This window comes from Phascolarctos cinereus, unplaced genomic scaffold (genome assembly GCF_003287225.1).
Source record: "Phascolarctos cinereus isolate Bilbo 61053 unplaced genomic scaffold, phaCin_HiC Scaffold_4;HRSCAF=312, whole genome shotgun sequence".
In the NCBI taxonomy this organism is placed as follows: domain Eukaryota; kingdom Metazoa; phylum Chordata; class Mammalia; order Diprotodontia; family Phascolarctidae; genus Phascolarctos; species Phascolarctos cinereus.
Genome location: NW_027555847.1, coordinates 633,492,649 through 633,517,452, shown reverse-complemented (window position 1 = coordinate 633,517,452; position 24,804 = coordinate 633,492,649). Strand labels below are relative to the sequence as shown.

At 34.9% G+C, this 24,804-nt stretch overlaps 1 protein-coding gene across 1 annotated transcript in view; it reads right to left on the bottom strand.

Annotated features, from left to right (window-relative positions):
* Positions 1 to 641: 641 nt before the first annotated feature.
* Positions 642 to 24,804, bottom strand: part of EFR3A (EFR3 homolog A) — a 166,548-nt gene continuing 142,385 nt past the window's right edge. The window contains 6 exon segments of the mRNA XM_078153739.1: positions 642 to 3,471; positions 3,473 to 3,502; positions 5,291 to 5,340; positions 13,293 to 13,396; positions 15,838 to 15,886; positions 22,064 to 22,155. Coding sequence (XP_078009865.1) covers positions 3,399 to 3,471; positions 3,473 to 3,502; positions 5,291 to 5,340; positions 13,293 to 13,396; positions 15,838 to 15,886; positions 22,064 to 22,155 — 398 coding nt within the window. The 3' untranslated portion in view covers positions 642 to 3,398.

Sequence of the window (24,804 nt, the reverse complement as noted above, 5' to 3'; positions counted from 1 at the left end):
TTTTACTTTTCTATGACTTGTCACAAAAATGTCATCCTTTAGATGAAATTCATAAAAAAAATCATAGATACTATAGGGAGTATCAGGGCTGTGAAGGAGGCGACTACAATAATCTAAAAAGTTAAGTGATTGAGTCACCCCTTAGAACATAACAGTGAACAATATCAGAATTATAAATTAGACATACAGGTTTAGGTCTGTGCTCAGATGACAAGACCATATGCAACCTTGTGGTCCCATCCAAAGGTTTAAGTGAAAGACTTCCTAATGAAGAAACATACTTCTGAAATGTGGCTAGAATGATGTTCCATCTTAGTTCAGACTGTGCTTTCAAGCTTAGTAATTAAGGTCTCTCAAAAAGAGTTATAAAAAAGTGATACCAGTAAGACTCATGTCAAAGTCAAACATACAATTCATCATCTATAATTTAAAAACAAAACAGAATACTACACATAAGATGTAACTTTTAACAAAAGACGGGCTACAACTTATGTAACAATACTTTCAATTATAGTTCTGAATATTCTTAAGCATATAAGAATAGATTCTGATGATGGAAAAGTCATTTGGTTCTCACTTGAAAATATTTTCTAAATACACACCCACAGCAATACCTGCTATAAAACTGCAAATAACATGACTACTTTTTTTTAATTTGTTTTATTGCTTACATGTGACTCACACAGTGCATCCTTATCTTTCATGAAACTGGATTCATTACATTTAGTACAGAATATGCCAGCACAGATAAAACAAGATAAAATAGTCTCATTTCCATATCTTCAACAGCAAGAAATGAGTCTTACTTCTGGAAATGGGGCTTATCTTATCTTGGACTAACAAGCAAAATTTACTATTAATACAAAATACAGTAAGTACAGATAAAACTCAAAGCAAAACTAAAACACATACAAATTTCGTTGGACTCCAAGTGACAGTCAACCTTTAATGAAACAGCCACCAGGTACTACAGGCTAAGCATACACACTGTATAATCTAAGTACTAAAACTGTTTAAGAACAATGAAATGATTCAAAACAACTGTGTACATTAAAACAGAATACTTAACAGCTTATTTTATTTAATACCTACAGAAAAAAAAAATCAACACAATCAGATAGTGGACAAACCTCATACTCTCAGTCTCCAAAAGCCTAAGAGACACATACACATGTACCTGCAGTGTTCCTGTGACACATGAAATAAAGCAAAGAAAATATTCATTCTCAGAACTTACAGTCAACAGAGTCAGGTCAGTGATCAAGGATTACAGGAGTCTACTGTGGTTAAACCAAGGAAAACTCAAATCAACAATTTATGAACAGATTAAGTGAAAGGTGCAATAAAAGCCAATTACATTTCCCAGGGTACATGCGATCAAGACATGCAGAAAATTTAAATTTCCCAAAACAAGAAAATATGTACAGCAGTTTGTATATTGCATGAATGCAAATGAAAATACATTCTCAATTTAATATTTTCATAGATTACTAAATTATATTTCTTTTTTCATACAAAAGCACACAGTGTTGATTTATAAAATGGCATCCGAGTGGATGATGATTGTTTTGCATTCTGTCCCCCCATTTAGATTCTTAAAAAAAGGAATGTAGATCAAAAAATATCTTACCTTAAAAAGAAAATCAAAGTGGGAAAACAGGACAAAAATAGGCATAGTGATGCAAAAATTCTTGTTTGATCAGGGTGTCAAGCTGCAGCAGCAAAAACCTCAAAAGAATATTATATAGGCTATTTTGTTGTCCACAACTGTGAGCACCCTGTTAATGGGAAAATGGTTAGTTTTGAGAACATTCTATCTTGTTTCAATGTGTCATTTCACAGGTTTAACTGATTACAATATGGAGCATGCACTACTATACTTCCAAAAAGAATCAAGGGAAACCATTATTTTGGTTTACAGATTGAAAAGATTTCACAGTGACTTTGCTTATATCTCATTTTTCCTGTTTCAAGCAGAGCCTAAATAATACACACAAATTCACACCAACATTTTATTACAATTTTCTAAAACAAAATATTAAGTTCCTTTTAGCTTTTGAGATGCTTATGCTGCTTCATGTAAATGGCAATGTAGGCTGAAAAATCTTCCACTCAAGGTACTGGACTGTGGAACAGATGATTTTTAATCTTCTGAAGAGAATTTCAAAATGAACCATGAAGAAAAAAAGTGTTTATTAACACCTAGTGCCAAGGAATTCACCAAAATACATACCATTTTAAGAAAATACTATCAAAAGCATGTCAGTATGCACAAACTGTAGCACTGATATTAGCAGACATATAAACCCATGAAATTCAGCACACTTGTTCTCTAAAACCACAGGGTAGTCTAAGGCAATTCTAAAAAAACCCCCAGATATACATGGGTACATTTGGTTCAAATCTTACAAAATGAACTTAAAATCAACATCTGGGAATGCTGAAATTATAGGATTGATTAAAAAATAATCAATATGTAAAATGGTACTGAAAATTTAAATTAATATACTATTTAGAGAAATGTATAGAATTACCATTTTTTGTATTTATGAATTCACAAGTGAACTATTAACTTCTTAAAAACATCTTTATATACTAAATATATCTCTCTCAATTAATGGAGCCACAGCAAAATATGACTGCAATTTCAAAGAATGGCCCATAAACTATATATACACCTATGATTTGAAAAATATTGCACAGTTTGGTGCTCTAAGAGGAAGCTTCACACTTCTGAAGCAGAACAGTTAAACTTTTAGCAGAAAAAACAGTATAGCAGTACCAGATTTGTAAAACTATGTTTTTTTGTATCAGAGTCTTTGAACACTATCACACAAATGTAATTTGTTACTGTGAATAAGCAATGGTGGTTTTTAACAACTTAATCTAAAGCACTGGAGAAAAAGCCACCAAATATGAGCCTCCAGGATTATGAGTAAACATATTTCTCTGCTATTCTATGCAACAAGAAGCTAAAGCCATTCTTGCTAAAATAGTTCTGTATAAGCTTATGAAGTACACTATATATACTCTGTATGTTTGCAAATATCCTTTAAGGATTTGAAAAAAAATAAAAACTTGCTTTTGAAATGAGCATTTATGAAAAGTTTAAAATGTGCTACAGAACAACATGAAAAAAATCTCCTTGCTTAACTTATAAAACCAATAGGGAATTCAAACAAATTGACATGACAAATCTGTATGCTCCAATGTACTTAAGAGAATACAGTTTAAAAATGTCTAATTTTCTCTGGCAATCAATCAATTGGTTCAACTTTAGTTCCATAATTATTTTGACTAGATATGTTAACTGGGATGAAGCAAATTAACCCTAAAAATTGCTTTTAGCTTTGATTTTCAACTTTAAACTAAATATGATTCAGCAGACTCCATAAGACTCAATACACACAGAGATCTGGAAACTTCATCTCATAAACTGGGACAGATTGGTACTGGGCATTTCCAGATGTAAAGGAGTGTTCCTGATGGACTCGGAGGTGGACTGTAAAAGAAAAAAAAGGCATCAGCAGCAGGTATATTTAAAATTGGTTTTCTTTTTTTCAGAGAATTCTATTTTCAAATATATCACTGACATGGCCTCCCAAATTAGGTTACAGGGAATGTGATGTTTGTCAGAGGAAAAAAAAAAGATGGTATTACTTGCCAACTTATCATACTAAACTCCAGTTCTAATATTCAAGTCTAAACACTCCAGGTCAGAACTGAATAATGACATCTGCTTAAAAAAAAACCCAGCATTTTAGCTTGCTGAGCTTCAGCAACACTGGAACAGGTGCATTATTTACTAGACAATAAGATTTTTTTAAAAAGTCACTTATTCCACAAAGAACAGAAGTTTAAGTTGGTCCTCCAACAATTAAGAGAATATCTGTCACAGAAAAGCAGGAAAAGGGCAATGGAAAATATAGGAAATATGGTTATTTTGCAAAGTAGGAGGGTATGGAAAATATGAAGAAAGGATAGATGAGCAAGAAAGCAAAATTGCTGAACTTTTGTTATAGGCTAGAATGTAGTTTGTAATTTCAGAGAATTCTGGAATGCTATAGGACCTTAAAAAAGCATACAAGATATGAAGGAGTTGTGCTACACAGCACCTAGAAAGACAAGGTAATAATTCCAACCAAGACGGCCACATTTCTGACTCATAATGAATTTGAAATCAACTAAATGGAAGTTAAACTTAAGTTGATTTTCTCGTGTTAAGTTATATCTCCCCTATTCTGTCCTTGAGCACTTGATTTTCTGGAATCCTACTGTGTGGAAAAAATGAGATAATACATATAAAACACTCTGCAAAACTCATGAATCTGGGTTGTTAGCTAGACCGTTTAGCTTTGTGATATCTGCAAATTTGATAAGCATGCCATTTATACCAAAAAAAAAAAAACAGAAAAAAAAACCTACCAAAAGTAGACACAAAAGGTATGTTAGAAACCTGAGGCTATTTTAGCATAAGAGAAAACAGATTTACACATCACAACAGGCCAGGGAGTGACAAGGTAACATGAATCATAAATGCTATTATTTTATTTCATCCCCCTCAAACTAAGGACACACAAATCAATCTGCAACGTCTATTAGTTGCTAAATTATTTCCCTTCCACCTTTTTTTCTAATTGATCTGTGGTTCACTGCTATAAGAGACCTATTTATATTAAATTTTTTGTATGTATTCAATAGATCAAGTCACTGCTACTATTTATTTAGGTTCAAGGTCAATTAGCAGTTAGCTAAACTTAACATTAATTTGGCACAAGCACTATTTAAAAATGGTACATTTCAGAAATTTATGAGTAAACAGACAGCATACTAAAGAGCAAAGTTAAAATAAAAATGTTCCAATTGGTGCACCAACTGAGGCAGTGTTAGTTCGATAAGGTACTGTCCCTCAAAAATTGGTTATTTGAATAAATATTTACTCTGAACATGCTAAAGTCCTGCAGTGGGTAATATGACATTACAATCTTTGGTAACAGTAACCTTTACAACCTAGTGAGAGTCCCCCAAGCTTTTTCAAACATCATGAAAAAGAAAAAAAAAAGCACAGAGGCAATCTCTAGAACTCAGCTGGTCTGTTTCTTCAGGACAATTTTGTACAAAAGAAAGTGGGGCGGTGGAATGGAGAAAAAAAATATTTACTCTAGAAGAAAATGCTGACTTTCATTTCCTTAAAAGTTGTTACCACAACTGTTTAAAATCAACTTGCCATAATTTCTCTCAAACAAGAATTAGTCAATCCCATCAAGGTTTTACATTCATAAATCCTTACCGTATGGTAAGCTCCAATATTTGTGCAAGTCTATCATGAAGAAAATTTGCCTATCAGGGGAAAGAGAATAATGGAGAAAAGAACATTAAAAATGCTAAACAGAGCTGAACATTTTCCCAATGATTTGCATTATTAAGCCTAATACAAAACAATGAGATTTAGCCCCTAAGCCCATCAGTCCAAATACCGATTTGTAAATGATCAATCATTGAGGTTTCCAAAGTCTTTTCTGGTTTCTCTATATATACAGGTACTGTAACATTCAGCACGACTGTGAGCCAATGCAATTTAAGAACTATTCAACACAATCAGAATGAAGAAATAACCAAGTCCACACTTTACAACTGTCACTAATAAGCTGATGAGTATCCAGAGAAGGGCAATCAGGAAGGTACAGAGCTCAGTGATCATGTGACAGGAGGACTAAAAAAACTGAAATTATTTAGCTTACAAAATAGAAGACTTAATGGAAACATAATAGCTCTTTTCTAGAATCTGAAGGGCTACCACGGGGAACGGTGCTGCATAGCAGAGTGCTGAACTTGCAGAAGACTTGGATTTGATTCTGCCCTCCAACACTGTGTGCCCATGGCCACAAGTAATTTAACCTCTCAGTTCTCTCATCTGTAAAATAGTACCTATAGTACCTATACCTCAGTGTTATTAGGAAACATACTCTCTACCATATAAATGTTTTGAAGATAACTTATTACGCTTGGCCCCACAAGATACAACAAGGAGCAATGGTTATGATTTGCAAAGAGGCAAATTCAAGCTTACTGTAGGGAAAACTTCATTAAAAGTAGCTATTTGCAGAAGTGGAAATGGCTATCCTGGAATGTTGAGAATTTCCTCCAAAATAGTGGTAACTGGGGACAGCTAGATGGTGCAGTGGATAAAGCACTGGCCCTGCAGTCAGGAGGACCCAAGTTCAAATCCAGCCTCAAACACTTGACACTGACTAGCTGTGTGACCCTGGGCAAGTCACTTAACCCCATTGCCTAGCAAAATTAAAAAAAAATTGTTAAAATATAGTGGTAACTGATAGGCTAGATAATTACTTATCAGGGATACTGTAAAGAGAATTCTTGTTGAGGTATGGATCTTACAATGTAGCCTCTGAATTCCATTTCAATTTGAATTCTGTAAATTAAACTATAGTAGTATCAGTCAAATAAAATCTTTATAATTGATGTGTATAAAGCCTAATTTAACAAGTGAATTATTACATGAAAATATAAGTTGCTTTCACTAAACAGGTTTAAAGTAAAAAATTATAATTAGGAAATTGCGTTTCCTTTCTTCCCTTTAAGTATGCAATAATGTCAAGCAATAACTTCAAGAAGGTAAATTAAAAATATATTAGAAAGAACACTTGGTTGGGAGTCATTGACATGAATTCTAGCCAAGTAAAAAATGCTAGCTCTAGTCTATGTAAAAAATTAGTTATATTACTTTAAGCAAGTTATCTGACCTCATTGGGATTCAATTACCTTAATTTTATCTAGTGCTAGAAGGGACCTTAGAGATCATCTTGTGTAATCCCTATTTTTTAATTAAGAAGCTGAGAGTCTCACTTCTAAAATACATAGAGAACTAAATCAAATTTATAATAATACAAGTCATTCTCCAATTGACAAATGGTCAAAGGATATGAACAGGCAGTTCTCAGATGAAGAAATTTAAAGCCATCTATAGTCATATGAAAAAATGCTCTAAATCACTATTGAGTAGAGAAATGCAAATCAAAACAACTCTGAGGAACCACATCATCACACCTATCAGATTGGCCAACATGACAAAACAGGAGAACGATACATGCTAGAGAAGATGTGGGAAAATCGGAACACTAATGCATTGTTGGGGGAGTTGTGAAATGATTCAACCATTTTGAAGAGCAATTTGGAACTATGCCCAAAGGGCTATAAAAATGTGCACACCCTTTGACCCAGCAATAGCACTTCTAGGGCTGTATCCCAAAGAGATCATACAAATGGGAAAAGGACCCACATGTACAAAAATATTTATAGCAGCTCTTTTTGTGGTGGCAAAGAACTGGAAATTGAGGGGATGCCCAAAAACTGGGGAATGGCTGAACAAGTTGTGGTATATGAATGTAATGGAATACCACTGTGCTATAAGAAATGATGAGCAGGAAGACTTCAGAAAAACCTGGAAAGATTTGAATGGACTGATTCTGAGTGAAGTGAGCAGAACCAGGAGAATGTTGTACAGTAACAGCCATGTTGTATGATGACTAATTGTGATAGACTTAGCCTTTCTCAGCAATGCAAGGATCTAAGACATCTCCAAAAGTCTCATGATGGAAAATGCTATCCACATCCAAAGAGAGAACCATGCAGTTTGAACACAGATTGAAGCATACTATTTGCTACTTTTTTTCTTCCGTTTTGTTTCTTCATTCTTGTGGCTCTTCCTATTGGTTCTAATTCTTCCTTACAACATGACTAATGTGAAAATATGTTTAAAAGGAATATATATGTACAGCCTATATCAGATTGCACGTTGTCTTGAAGCAAGAGGGGGAAGGGAGGGGGATGAACATTTGGAACTCAAAAGGTTATGGAACACTCCTATGATCTATAGATGTTTAAAATTTGGGGGCCTTTTGCATAACAAAATGCTACGTACAGAACCCCATTCTAACAGGAATATTACTTCATCATATAAACGTGAAAATATACATTTCATGAAATAAAAATGACTCATAAATTCAAATCTGTTTGATCTATGCAAATAACAACTTAGTGTTGTAATTTGACCTTCCAAATATTCATCTTTTTTGTTTTTGTTCAGTCAATTCAGTTGTGTCTGACTCTTTGCACTCCATAGAACATGCATAGCACACCAAGTCTTTCTATCCTCCATTATCTCTCAAACTCTGTTTAAATTCATGTTCACTGTTTCCATGACACTGTCCATCTTGTCCTCTGCTGTCCCTTTACCTTTTGGCTTCAATCCTTCCCAACATTGGGATCTTTTCCAATGAGTTCCGTCTTCTCATTACATGGCCAAAGTATTTAAGCTTCAATATTTGTCGTTCCAAACAGCAGTCTGAATTAATTTCTTTAAGTACTAATTCGATCTTCTTGCTATCCAAGGAATTCTCAAAAGTCTTCTCTAGCACCACAATTTGAAAGCATCAATTCTGCAGCACTCAGCTTTCCTTATAGACCAACTCTGACAGCCATACAGCACTACCAGAAAAACCACAGCTTTGACTATAAGCATGTTTGTTGGCAAGGTGATGTCTATGTTTTTCAGTATGCTGTCCAGATTTGCTATAACTTTCCAAGGAGCAAGTGTCTTTTAATTTCATGACTACAGTTACTATCTGCAGTGATCTTTGAGCTTGAGAATAGAAAATCTGATACTGCTTCCATTTCTTTTCTCTCTCTATCAAGAAGTGATGGGACCAGTTGCTAAGAGCTTAGATTTTTTGATGTTAACCTTCAAGTGAGCTTTAACACTCCTCTTTCACCCTCAAGAGGCTTTTCAATACTCATATGTATCCATACTCTCATCAATGGAGATGGTTTCTTTAGAGAAGCTGATTGTAGTCCACACATGTAATTCTTATCTATGTTCTCTCATAAGTTCACAACAGGGGATCTACCCATGTCCTTGATTTTTCCCGGCACTGTGAGAATACCAGTGGAACACTGTGACTGTCCACCTTTAATTGCTTGCTATCCCCATTCATCCAGGCTCTTTCCTTTCTTCCAAAATTCCGTGACGACATCTTTTAATTCTGGTCTTTTTCAGTCTAGCATTGTTTATATGTTGTACATATATGTGCACATAAACACAGGTATAAATGTATACACACACACACACACACACACACACAGAGTCCTTCACCTCTCAACTGCCCTCTAAATAATATTCATTTTTATTTCTTCAGAGATAGCCGTCTTCCATGTTTCACTGTTATGGAGCAATGTGGGTAGAATGCTAGTATTTTTTTTTAAAAAGACCTTTTTCATGAGAAGCACAAGGTCATTAAGGAAGCACTGTAATTTCCTTGAAAGAAGCAATCCAGCCTATTCTCTTATTCAACTATGGGTTCAACTCATTGTCCATCTGTACTGTTTGCCCCAGATATACATATTGAGGGACAAATTCTACAACAGTGGTTCTTAATCTGAGGTTCACAGTTCCCTGGGTATCCACAGCTAGATTTCAGGAAATTTAGATTTCAATTACTTAATATTTTTCTGAGCAGGCAACCACAGGCTTCACCAGACTGACAAAGGAGTGTATGATAAAAAATTAGTTTAAGAACCCTTGCATAGGTTGTCTGTCAAAATGAACACTGAAATCTGGGCAACAGATTTTCTTATCTAATTGTTCCTTCCAGTTTGGACAGAGGCCAAACTCCTTTGAGATGTCTTTCAAAAGGCTCTGCAATATTACAGGAGGACATTAATGCAAGAAGCACAATATTACCCATAAATGGGAACACTTGGGGTACCTCACTATTCACAGAAACTCAATCTCCATCACTGCAGTGGAAAACACCTTTAGCATGATATATCGCCTTATTTTGCTTAATTTGTTTATGATCAGGTCATTTTTATTGTTGCATCTTCCAAGCAATCTTGAATGATTTTGATGTACAGAAAGAAGACATCTTTGCAAACGTGCTGGTATGATAGTATTTTGTCATACCAAATTAAAGACTTTTTTGTAATCAAAAAACAATAAAGTGGGCTCTACATCTTTCTGTTAGTTGTGAAACAGTAGAAGATCTGGCCCATTGTAAAATATTACTTCTAAAAGTCTCCTTGTTCATTATTAATATGCTCAATGAGGATACTCTCAGTTCGTGTACTAACGATTCTCAAAGATTTTGTACAGACAGAAGAGGAGGCATATGATTCAGTAGTTACTGATGTTCTCTAGCTAACTTTTCCTCCATATTAAGTACTCCAATTTTCTCCATGATTCTCGTATCTTCCTCTCCTTCAGAAACACTGAATGTCGCTCATTCAATGTCCTCACAATTGTTATGTGTAGCACAGATATCCTTTATGTACACTTAACTCAATTCAGCTGATTTTTCCATCTTTGCCCTCTTTAGTACTTTTTCTACTATTTTATAAACACATTAAGGCCTACAAAGTTCGAGCCAATGTGAGGTGGTTTCTTTGGCCTTGGTGGAGAAAACAGTTTGATATACTGGTTTTTAAAAATCTTTATCATTTTTCTTCTGTTTGTAAATCTCTTTCAATTTTCATCCTGAAATGCCCTATAGGATCACTTTGCTTAGTTGGATATCTTGCCAAGCTTTCTTTATATAGTTTTTCATCTCTATTGTATCTCTGCTTTATGAAATGATACTTCTTATCCATCATTTTTCTTCAAAATGAGTTTATATTTTTAACTTGCCATTACCTTTGGCAGCCATTTCTCTAACAAATAACTCGGGTGTTTGTTATAATAACTTAGGCACTTTCTGGACTCATATGTCTCTTTGTGGTAATTAGTTTATATTGTTTAAGCTTCTAGATAAATCAGTTGTCAACATCACTTCTGCTATTTCCCAATTTTGTTTTTTTCATTTACTTTCACGGTTGTTTCAATTCTATAACCACATTTTTCTCATTATTTTATCATTTCAAAAACTAACTGTAATCTGCAAAAACAGTATACTTTGTTGTTCTTGAAATTACTTGGTTTGCCATTTCCAACACCAAATTCTTAGATCAAAGAAAGCGTTAATCGTATAAAGACGTGAAGTTTCTGTACAAATCTTTGACCTTTCTCATTCCTAATTGTTTCTGTTTTTCTCCATCTTCATCTTTTGTGCTGAAGTCATTAAGTATCAGAGAATATGTTAATTTAAATGAGAAGATCTTATCAAGAATTTCATAGAATTTCACTACCACTTCACCTCTGGCAATGTAAGTATACGCAATATTAACAAACATGTTTCCTTTCACTTAGCTGAAACTCTTTTCTTCTGATTTCATTAATAACAAGAATATCCTGTAATAATACATCCAATCATTGGTCACTGACAAGGATATCACATTTAGTGTGCCAATAATAAAATTAAAATTTATTGACAGTCTAAAGATTATGTGATTCTCAGCATCCTCTTCTACCATAACAGCAGAAGTCAAGTGGGCTACACAGGATAGAGGGTCATTTTAAATGTTTGTTACATGGACTGTCAAAATCCCAAGGAAAAAAAAAAGTCATCCATGAAATCCTACTCTGATGTCCAACACTGCATCATAATATGGAAGTGTGGATATGTTAAAAACATTTTTAGTTCAAGTGAAAATATTAAGAAATAATATTTTCTCCAGGCTAAATTATTTCCAGACTCTTTGCTGTTCGAAAATGTGTAGAAGGCTTTTCTCAGGGAATGCATTAAAGATGATAACCAAACTTAACACTTATCTAGAAAACATCATACATTTTGCACTCCCTTTCCCATCCCGCCTTAATTGACTGGTACCACGATTACCTAAGGGCAGTGTTCTTTTTTGTATTTAAGGATAAAGATACTGATCAAAGGCAAGAATGAGTTCAACTCTAGAGGTCAAGGAAGGAATTAAACAGGGACTATTCTGGAATGCTAATCCAAACAGTATTTTAATTCATCACAATTTTTTACTTGTTCAAGATCCTTATAAATGCTAGCTTACAGTCCTGGAGTTTGGAGTAGAAAGTCCCATCTAAGAACAAGGTGGGGAGAAGGGGTTCATGTAGGTTATATCAGTTAGGACATATCTCTCTCTAGGACAGACATACAGAATAATGTTAGATTAAATAAAATTATTTTGGCAGACTTGTGTCTAAAACATAGAATATACGTTATTAATATTTTTTTCTTCAGCAGAGGTGACCCTGAGTTACTAAAGATCAGGACAGCAGAGGTCCAAGCTAGCTGACTGTGTAAAAGCATACCACCAGCAAGCTGGCTGATTGGTGACACTTTTCTGAGGGGCTATGGCAACCTAGGACAATGAAAATATGTATGTTTCTGCCATATGCACTAGCTGCATTTCCTATTTAGTAATTTTATCAATTTGATGCAAAAAATATATGAAATTAATTTTAAAAAATTTAAAAAAATAATTAGTTTCCAATAGTAAATTTCCATGTCCCCTAAACAGTGCAGTCTGAAGGAAGGAAATATGCCTTTTCCTAAGAGTGGAAGACTATTATCCATGCTGTACATTATTATCAAAACAAGGGCCAAATATTAATTATTACTATAATTATTGCTATTTTGGAGCAAGCGTGTGAATTCTCCAGTAAAGTAAGCTCCCTATGAGGAACTTCTCTGATTCAGATTGGTAGCTTCTCTAACACTAAGTAACAGCTGTTTGGGGCACTGAGGGCTACCTGACTTGCCCAGGATCACAGAGCCAGAATGTGTCAGAGGTAAGACTTGAATCATGATTATTACTACCACTAATAATTCACATTTTTATATGACTTTAGGGTTTACGGAGCGATTTCCTCACAACAATTTGAACTGCAATATTATTAGATCAGCTTACACCATTACATAAGTATTTATTGACAGAGCTTTCAGAGGCTTGGGGATATTTTTTGGTATTCTGTCAACCTGTCTAGAGTTTAAGAGTTCAGTTAGGAAATAATTTTTTCACAAGAGAAAATAAGTTCACAAATCATCAACTATAACAATTTAATTGGCATGTCTTTTATCCCCAAATGAATCAAGTTTGAGAAACAAGCTTGCACTTTGTTCTTTGGGCATCTTTTACTAGGTTTTGTGTCTTCCCTTGTAAAGTCTTTATGTTATACCTCTAAGAGGTGTTAATTAGTTCTACAGCAAAACTTAAAGCAGACTTGTTTCTCTGCAGTTTCAGCAGTTCCATCTGGAATTTATCACTTGTGTTGTTATTGAATACTACTTAAAAAAACAAAAACCACTTCGGTCCTGACTATTTAATAAAAACAAGATTCTGCCATAATGCCAAACCACATGACTGCTCACTTTGGATTCACACTGTGCTGCGATTTCTTCAAAAGGTGCTTTCTGAAACTTCTCTATCACAAGACGTCTCTTCTCTTTCTCTTGTTCTTCCATTCCATTGGTATCTTTAAAAATATGAAAATGGATTAAGTTACAAGCCTGTTACCTTAAAAGGCACTTTTAATAGCAATAAATTTCCCTTAAAAACCCCAAATGATTTACACGATGAGTGTTAAAAGCTACACTGATTTAAAACTGGGGGCTGAGAACAAAGAATGACATACATAACATTCTTGAAATTTCTAGTTGATTGCAACCTAAGCATAGAAACATATTTAGAAAGGCTCTTAGATGCAATGACAGACTAAGAATAAGGAGACTTGGATGATAAGTCCTCACACGTATGTCAGGCTTACATTTCTGGTCTTCGTCTACAAAATGAATAGACACTTACACACAATTACAATCCAATAGACCTGTGATCTCAGAGGTGTGTGTATCCCCTCCACCAGTATAGACAGTAACTCATCCCCACTTCTCATGCTGTGGGAGTTTTGTGTATATATTCCCTTAAATCCTTCATGGGGATCAAATGATCTTGCTATGGGCCTTTACTTTAGATTTCTTGACATTGTAAAGGTATCAGTAGACTAACCAAATTAGTGATGAATTTTTTGACCACTGTAATGGAATCTATTTATAAGTTATGCTTCACTATGCAGGTTAAATTCTTATCTCAGTTTTAAAGGTAATAATAATAGCTAACAATAATGATTTTTTCAAGCTGTTTTTCAGTCCTGTCCAACTCTTTCTGACCCCATTTGGGGTTTTCTTGGCAAAAATACTGGAGTGGTTTCCCATTGTCTTCTCCAACTCATTTTACAGATGAAGAAATTGAAGCAAATAAGGTTAAGTGACTTGTCACACAGTAAGTACTAACTCCCTTCATCATGCCACCTACCTGTCCCAATAATGATAGCTAGCATTTAGATACCGCTTTTAAGTTTTGCAAAGTGCTTTACCAATAGGATTTCATTTTATCCTCAATAAGGGAAATTAGGTTTTTATTATTCTCATTTTACAAATGAGAAAAATGAGCCAGAGAGAAGTAAAGTGTACTTGTAAGTATACTCCATTAAGCACTGACTTAAAAAAAAAATTAGTTTTGAATAGAAAACTTAAAATGTATTAATACATTATAATTTTTCATTCCTTAAATGGCGCTGAACCTAATTTAATCTTTTCTGAATTATCTGGGGTCCTCATTAATCTGCATTGTACAATATTTTTAATACAATGATACCCTTAGAAACTAATGAGGTATAAAGGACTATTTATTCTCCATTGCCTCTATTTTCTTCTCTCTCCCAGTATTAGCTATTTCTTCTATGTATCCAATCCCTACAGGCATCTAGGTGACATAGTGGATAGAGTACTAGCCCTGATGTCAGAATAACTCATCTTCCTGAGTTCAAATTTGGCTTCAGACACTTACTAGCTATGTGACCCTTGCCAAGTCACTTAACTCTGTTTGCCTCAGTTTCCTCATCTGTAAAATGATCTAAAGAAGAAAATGGAAAACTACTCCAGTATTTTTGCCAAGAAAACCTCAAATGGGGTCATGAAGAGTCAGACATGACTGAAATGACTGAACAACAATACAATCCTTACTGCTTCTAATGCTATTAATGTTTATTCACAGTTTAAAGTTCCCATCTCACTCTGATGGTGGGTCCGTGGCTCTCCTGAAGACTGCAGGAATGGACCTTGGTACAACTGTTTTGTTTTGTTTTGAAAGCCCTGTTTTTATTTACTCATAGAATCGTGACTTTGTTACAGAGCTGTTAGAAGTCTGACCTCTTGGTAACTGGTAGCTTACTTAGAGGCAGTGTGGTACAATAAAAGGAGTGCTAAACTTAAAATCAGGTATATTTAGATAGGGTCAAATCCAAACCTGCCATCGGTTAGCTGTGTTATCATGGGCAAGTCAGTATAAGTCTCAACTTTCTCTTATGTAAAACAGAGAAAGTAATTTATCCCCACTATTATGGGAATAAATATCCCTACTCCTATATTGGGTTATGAGGATTAAATGAGATAAATGCTCAGTCACTTGGTAAACTTTAAAATGCTACATAAACACTACCTATTATTACTACTTCTATCAATGGAAAATATTTTAATAACTTTTTGTTGAAAAGTCACATGGGAAAACCTTCCCATGTTAAACATGAGAAAATAATTTAAGAGGCTCAAACAATGTAGCTTCAAATCACTTCTATGTCTAACAAGAAATTAAAATAGTACTTTTCGCTTCTTTCTTCTGACACCTAAAGGCAACTAGGTCGAGCTTCTAAGGGCACAGAGTTAGACACAACTGAAATGACTTGACAAATTCTGACATCTAAAAGAAGGATCAACATAAAGTTGAGTTTAAAAAATTACTAGATAGCCTCAGACACTTGACACTTACTAGCTGTGTGACCCTGGGCAAATCACTTAACCCCAACTGCCTCACACACACACACAAAAATTACTAGATAAAATAAATATTCCCCAATCTCACCAATTGCTTTTTTCAATGTTTCAAAGGTTATTTCTTCAGTGGCAGTGACCTGGAAAAAAGTCATTTAAGCAGAAATCAGTTGTGGAAGACACAGCTATAAATATCAATATAATCTAGTGATAAGTGATCTCACAACATTTCAGGTTTTTTTTTCCTTTTCCTTTTCTTAAATTACACAATGCCATAAAGAGCAAAAGAGGAGCTAGAAAATTTATTTAAAAATTGCTTGTAGCAATAGCCCTTTGTTTAATAAGGAAACTTCACTGTAAATGGAAAGCTCACATGGTTAGTAAAAAAAAACACAATTTAGTGCATAAGATAAAATTGATTGGAGGTGTTCTATGTCTGGCACAGAATGCCTTTGCGCTTGTGGTAGGGGGTGTGTGTGTGTGTGTGTGTGTGTGTGTGTGTGTGTGTGTATGTATGTGTGTTTACAATCACTGACTATTGCTGCAATATAAGGTGTCCCAAAGATGACCAGAAGAATCAAAGCACAGTTCTAAAAGTTTTTTTTGTTTTTTTTCTTTTAATTAATATGATGTTCCCTAAGGGCAGAACAAGCTTTTAAAGCCAAAGCACTCTAATACATAGAGATGAAGCAGTGGCTCCTCTTGGTACTCTTGCTTTCTCCTGCAGTTCTCATACTTATAGCTTCCCTACTTCTTTCAAATCTCATTTCACTTGCCATCACTCTCCAGTTGAGCCCTAAAGAGATTCATCACCATTTGTTAAATACTTTTAGTTCTCATCTTCTCCCAGAGGACCCTTATGTCCTCTAAGTAAGTACTGGGGTACTTTTAGCTCAAAGAACTCTCTTACTGGGCAAACCATTTAAGGCTAATGTTTACTGCCAGTCATTCTTCAATAAGGGGAAAAGATCTGGTGAACTGCCCAAACTGGCATCTCCCCTCTAGCCATCTCCTTGAAGGAACCATAGTCTCAAAACCAAGTGACAAGAGTAATAGTTCCCAAAAAGGCGGCACAGTTCAGCCTATGAGTGGTCTATCAGTGCTCTTCATTATGCCTACTTTGCTTACCATTCCCTCTTCATCCAGACAGACTCCTAAGTGACTTTAATAAGCACAATTAAGACATCCAAACCCCCAAATTATAAATGAGTGATAGAAAGAACATTTCTAATAAGTACTTAGTAAGTATGGTTAAGCAAAGATCTAATTCCATGCATATTCTTTAACATAACTGAAGGACACAAGGGAGGCCCATGAATTATCTTATCTTTAATATAGGTATAGACCTGTTTATTAGTAAAGGAAGCTGACTCATAGTGAAACTTTCTCTACCACTGCAGACTAATAGCTGTTCTGTAATTTACAGTCAAAGAGTTTGCTGGAGCACTGAAAGACTAAGTAACGGCTAAAGGTGACATAGCCAGTTTGTGTCAGAGCCAAGATTTGAATCTAAGCCATCCTGATTCTGAGGCCAGCTGTTTATCTACTATACCATGATGCCATTCTGATAAAAAAAAATGCAAATGATCCAATTTTTATTATTTCTATATTCATTGTAAAGCAGACCTTCATATGTTTTTAGGAGAAACACAAAATCCTATAATTCCTGGGACTATGGACAGGTTAATTTTCTTGATAAACAAGTAGGAAATATGCCTATAAGTCTGACTACATCTAAATCTGGAATTCCTCACACTCTTGCTTATCCCAAGGCATCTCAATGATAAGACAATATAAAAAGACATTCCTAATATCTCCACTGAAAGTTTCTGAAACATATTACCTTCTTGGGAGGTGGAAAGGACTTCAGTGGTCATCTACTCTGACTTCTACCTAAAAAAAGGAATCCTTATTACAACATACCTAAGAATGATTATTCAGATTTTGCCTGAAGACCTCCAGTGAGGGGAAAACAGCTAGCTCACTAGCTGCTGAAGAAGCCCAGTCTACTTACAGATCTTAGTGTTAGGAAGTTTTTGCCTACAAAGACCCTTTGCAACTTCCATGCATTGTCTTCAGATCTGCCCTCTGGGGCCAAAAACAAAATTAATTTGCATGGTAGCCTTTTCAATACTTGAAGAGAGCAATTAACATTCTGCCCAAATCTTCTTTTCTTTAGGTTAAATAAATGTTCCCAGTTCCTTCAAAAGACTGCATGGTACAGCATCTAGCATGTTAGCTATCTCTCCTCTCTTTGTACCACCTGCAAATTTGATAAGGATCTTATCAATATCTTTATCCAAATCACTGATGGAAAAAAAAAAAGCTAAACAGTATTAAGGTCAAGAACAGATCCCAGGAGTGCTCCATTGGAAATACCCTTCCAAGGTGACATGTTATCATGAATATTTTGAATTTAGCCGATGAATCATCATGAGATTTATCAAAAGCCTTACTAAAAATCCAGGCAAACTACATCTACATCAAGACTCTGATTTACCAATTTAGTCAACCTGTTGGAAAAAAAATAATAGTCTGACAATACTGGTTTTATAGTGCTTTTTTGTGACTGTAGCTTGTTTTTTCCTTTCCTTTTAACAAGCTCGCTATTAATACATTATAGATTTTTGCCAGAAAGCAAAGTAAAGTTTATTGGACTATATATAGTTGGCAACTCTGTTCTTCTTACTTATCCTAGATATCAACCCTCTAATTGGCTATTTTCAATGTGTTCTTTCCAGGGCAAATGTAATTCTTCTTGCACAGAAAAGAGAAACAAAATGTGAATTACACAATTTTTAATTTTCTTCATTTGCCTTAGCTCATTCTATTTATACTCCTCATACCATTCTTATAAGACTAGCCAATGCTGCTGCTATTCATATTTGCCACTGCTTTCATCACACAGACACAGACATAGACACAGACACACACACACACGCGCGTGCACACGCGCACACGCGCACAACACACACACACACACACACACACACACACACACACACACACACACTCTTCCCTCTAAGTTGATGAATAAACTCCTTAATCTTCCACAATGGTCTCTTTTGACAATTAACCTCCCTTCTTTCACTGGAGTAAAATTTTCCTTTTTTAGTGCCTTCAGAATACCATTCTTGACAGTTTTCCATCTCTCCTGTGATGACTTCTACTATAGAATTTTAGTCCTCAGGACTCTACTTAGTCTTGCTTTGAGCCCTCTGAAATCTGATCTATTAAATCTAGAACGCATGTCAAACTATGACCAGATTTTCTTTTTATCACAAATTCAACTAGTTAGCAAAAGTGGTCCGTCACTCTCCCTCCAAAGTGTCCACCACGATCTCTACTCCAGCACTAATTAGTCTTTTGTTAAGAATCAGATCCAGAAGAGAATTCCATAACAGAATCTAAGTTCCTTGAGGGACCTGACACAGTGACTAATTCACACTAAGTAAATTACCCAGAGCCATACAGCTAATCTGTAGTTACTAAGTTATACTTACTCTCAATATAAAACATATACAAAGGAAATTTTTTTTTTGCGAGGGGCAGAGGGGAAAATGGGCAAGCCCTAACAACAGAAGGGATCATGAAAGCATTGGTGGCCCTTGAAAAAGACTTGGAATTCTGGTGAGGCAGATGTGAGGAGGAAGAACATTCTGAGTACAGGAGTGTGTGCAGAGGCCTGGAAGTGGTCCACATACCAGGAATAGCAAGTAGGCCAGGGGGCCTAGACTGTGTAAGGAAAACTATCTTGTCTATAAGGATACAGAAAGGCATTTTATTAAATATCCTGTAAAAATCAAGACACATTAGTATAAGAAAAAGATATCAGTTTGGTAGGCTTTATTCTTACTAAGCCCATACTGACTCCTAACGATCAGCTCTATTTCTTTTAAATGCTCACAAATCCATTCTAGAATTTTGCAAGGCATAAAGAACAAGCTTACCAATCTAGTTTCAGAATCCATCTATTTCCCCTTTTCTATGGTTTTAAAATGTTGACATTTACTGCCTAGCTGGAAACTCTGCACTGTTACCTTGTATTACAGCAAACATTTCCAATATGTGTTATGTTGAATGCTGTCCTGGTGAATAAGTGTGAAGCTGGAGTTTGGCTCAGCTGAATCTAATACTGTAGTAATTTCGACTATTCAGATGCCCTGGATGAGACTTGTTTGCCTTTATTGTAGCAATACAGAACCAAGTTTGCAGTACAGGAGCTTCAAATGGGAACACATAGTAATAAACACCTTTTAATGTAAAATTCATCTTCTGTTTAAAAACAATGAAGTACCTTCCCCCCTGTGAATATTTCATGTAATATCTCTATGAAATGAACTTCTCTGATCAATTTACAGATTAATTCAGTAACATCACTAAAAATGCTATATATAAAAGGTAGTTCTGTGAAAAGTAGCAATTAAAAATTAAGTATGAAGAATAATGTTTCATAAGATGGCTTTGTATTTGACAAAATAAAACCTATTATATATGAAGACCTAAGTTTAAAAAGTAAACAATCCAAAAGAGGTGAATAGTAGCAACCAAACAAACAAACACCAAAGAAGAGATATTAATTGCTACAACTATTAAAGGGAGATTAAGTTGCTACTAGCTTTAAAGCAGAAAAATCTTCAGGAGGAGTGGAGAGAGGAGGTTTCTAACTAAATCCAATTAGGTAATATCATAAATTGCCCTTGATACTCTCAAGTCTCATTTCAATACTTAAAAAAAGAAAAATCATCATCCTGTTGTCAGCATGGTAAGTTCTTCCTGAACTAGGTTGGTCTTTGGATGACAGACTTAACCATCCATTACAGGGACTCCATATGGAGTATTTCCCAGTTGGTAGGACCTGGCAGAGCTTGCTCTTCATTGGCATGGATTCCAAAAATCTAGTCATGTCAATGCCAGACAGAGACATCAGGATAAGATTTAAGCCAGTCACTGACTATTTCTGCTTAGTGAAAGGAGTATGGATAATACCACTGCGGCCCCTAGCTACCACAACAGTGTCTGAGAAATCAACTTTCTAAAAAAATCAACTATCAGGAAACCTCAAGATCTAGGAGTTGCCACGTGGTAACATGAGAAGTGATTTTAGATGACGTCTTTCCATGTTTTGATACATACCCTTTTAATGCTTTGGTTTGCATAAATGAACAACAAGGTTTCTCAAGAGGAGGTAAACAATTTAGAGGTAACACATTTTTGCATAAACATGGAGAAAAGATTTTGACAGTTGCTATTCCTACTTGACTGTTATGATTTGCTTGGATGGATGACTAAGCATAAGTGAATGGTTGAAAATCCAGGAGACACATAGCAGGGCTGTTGTATTCTCCAAAACAGGGGGCAAGTACTGAGATAATTATTTCAAATAAATCAATTTCTGAACAATCTAGACTAAGGGCTTTTGAGGGTTATCTGCTAACACTGAAGTCAAAGTTATAATTTTTCATCAGTGGAAAAATTCCACTAAATGTGCTGCCCTGACCACATGGAATAATTCTATCTGTGGCTAATACATGTGTAATAAAATGATCTGATATGTTAATTATATATGTTATATGTACAACACTTTATTTCTTAGTACAGTCTCAATGGCTACGATATGATGAATTTATCCTACGAGATTACAAGATTACTCTTTGATATCACGGCGTAGCTATAAAGTTTAAATCTGCTTTAGCAGGGAAGTATGTGCTAAAAAGTATACAACTGAATTGATGGGCTCAGTATAATAAAAAGAATTATATCAATCATGTCTTATCTAAGCTTGATCCCAAAGAAGAGATATCTACATACACTTCACTATGGAAGTAGAGCCCTCTCTATATATCTGTATGTATGTATACAGATATGTATGTATGTACACATGCAGATATATGTATGTATGTGTGTATCTATCTATATCTCTATCTATAGTTGGACATGACTAATGTGCTAATTAGTTTTGCTGAACTGCTTTTTTTCCCCTCTTTCTATTTTACTTCTTTATCATAAGGTAAGACTTTACTGACTGGGGAAGGGATAGAGAGAGAGTTATTGGGAAATTACAGTATTGTAAAAACAAAAAATATAAAAAAAACCCTATGTAATACAAATGCATAAAATTACTTTGCAGCATTAAAAGGTTTAAGCCTAAGTAATTTTAATGACTTTTATTTAAAGTATAAGTTGAGTTGGAATACTATCTATTTCATTTTAAATAAGTCATTGGTAATTTTCTGTTTAGATGCACTGGGGGAAGAAATGACAAAAATAATGACTGCCTCAAAACAAAGCACCCAGGTTAACTTTCAATAACTTACCACATCTTCAACAGGGTTACTGCCTGGTAAAATATCCACCTGAATGGATACAGTGTCCACAATGCTCTTCCGTCTGGAAAGTCGATCTTCATCTAGAAAAAAAAACATTTTAGATTTTTTTCCCATCACAAACAAAATTCAATTCTTATTTTTAATCTTGTTCTTGGTACTTAAAAAGAGTACCAACATTCTCTACCTACAGAAAATATGAAAAAGAAAGTTCAAGAATATATTTAGTTAAAAGTGGTGAGTTAGCAGCTTTGGCCTTCATCATCCCCTTTTGTCTAGTTTTTAATGTGTTTCCTCCACATTGGCTTATTACTGTATCTACAAACACACACCTTATCTATCTCCAAAACAGATTTCATTATTTTCCCCCCTTAAACCCATCCCTTTTCTTTATTTTCCTATTGCTATTGAAAGCATCACCATCCTTCTAGTAATTCAGGTTTACATTAGCGCAATCTTTAGCTCCTCATTCTCACTGTCATTTCTTTCTTTACAACATATCTTACATAAAAAGCTTTCTCTTCACTCACAAAGCCACCAACCCAGAGCAAGTCCTCATCAACTCTTACTTTGTTTACTACAAGGACTTTGCCCCTAAATACTTTTCATCTTAATTACTACAAGAATTGCCCTTTCTGCCTCAACTTTCCCTCTATTCCAAACTGTCCTCTATACAACTCCTATAGTAATTTTTAGAAAATGTGGGCCTGACCATGTCAACTCCCTACTTAACATACTCCAGTGATTCCTATTACCTCTAAGATCAAAAATAAACTCCTCTATGTAACATGTAAAGTTCTTCACAACATAGTCCCTTAATGCCTTTACAATCTTCTTACAATCCAGTTTTGCAGGCCTATTTTGTTATTCTTCATACACAGAACTTCATCTCTTAATGCTGTGCCTCTGTAATGGCTGTTCCTCATGCCTGGAATGCTTTCCTTCCTTTACTCTACATCTTAACATCCTTCTCCAGGAAGCCTTGAATTATCTTATCCCCTCAGTAGTGAGTACCTTCCGTCCTAGGGGGTACTTTTCTTTTTAAACTTGCCTTTACTTCATTACTGTCATATTATCTTTGATATTTATTACCTTTAGCCACTAGTCAACATTAACTATTCTGTTAATGTCAAATCTAGAAGTTACTTAATTACGAAGTGAACTGGAGAAGGGAAACACTGCATTAAGATTTTTACATGTTACTCAAATTTAAATGCAAATTTCAGGGTTTTTTATCCCCCTTTTTTTGCATGACATCAAATGTCATCTAAGTTTCTCAGGAGTGACAGTAAAAATTATAAGCCTCATTTTCATCTTTAATTGTTTTAATAACTTTTCTGAATATATCAGTCTTTTTCACAGAGTCCAGCCTTCACCAATCCTATTTACCCAATCCTGGGTACTGCAGAGAATCTAATCACTGGTATACTTGAGAGGCACAAAGATGGGAAACAGTTAATTATTCAGCATCTCTAAGGCTATTTTCCACTTACTCTGAATGCATTTTATATATAGCTATACATGTACATGTTTGCCTCTCCGGTTCAACGCAATTAGTTCCCACTGGCTCTCATGCTGCTCTCTACCTACTACCCTAGGTTCTTATTTTTCTCATCAGTCAAACTTCTTGAAGATTCAATAGTCTAAACATGCTGGCTAAATCCACACATTTGTTCAACATCTTGCAATTATTTATGTTTATTTTAACCAGTTATATGTTGATTTTCACTTCCATCACTCTTCTGAATTGTTTTTTGAAAGTCAAAAATGACCTCCTACCTACTAAATTCTATGATCCTTTTCATATTGGCAGCATGAAAAGTGATGACCATCCTTCTCTTCTTTTGGTTGAAATAACAGAATTATCCTGCTTCTTTGTACCTCAGAGAATCAGAATTGGAAGGGATTTCAAAGGTCCAGCTCATACTAGAACAAACTGTTCCTCCAGCAAAAGCTCTGGTAATGATGTTTAGGCACAGGACAGAAGAGATGATCTCTCCTTAAAAAACTTCTATGTCTCGTTTGCAGGGGTCATACCCTCTTTCTAAACACAGTAAGTAATTAATACATGTTGATTAACTGATTGAAATAGTAAGAATAGAAAGGATATTATTCTGAGCAAAAGGAAAAGTCAAAAAGAAAACCTAGAGAATACTTAAGTCCTCTCCTCTTAGGCTGTGTTCCATCCAATCTATACAAGTCCTATATGCATGTAGCTATTTCATTTAGAATGTCAGCTCCTTGAGGACAGGGACCATGTTTTTTCCTTCCTTCTTTTTTTTCCTTATCTAGAATGTACCCCCCATCTCTACCAACTGAAATTCTATACATACTTCAAAGGCTAGCATAAATATCATTTTTCTTTAGAGTCTTACATACTATCTCCCCCAACAGAATGTAAATTCCTCGGAGGGCAGAGACTATTTAATTTTGTTTAAGTCTACAGCATGTAGTACACTGTCTGGCATATAACGCTGGTCCACTGATGGACTTTGTATTACCATCGCATCTACCTGTATCTTTCATTTAGTAGGCTAATCAATACATATTTCTTAAATAAATGAATGAAGGTTCAGTGAAGAAATATTTCTTAGTTACACTGTGATAAGCATTTCATTTAACTTATCAAAGTACTCCAATTTAAATTATCCCCTTGATCTTCTGAGGAAGATTCTTACAGTTAAATCTGGCCTTTCAATCTGTCTTTATGTCATTTCTATGTACTATAATGT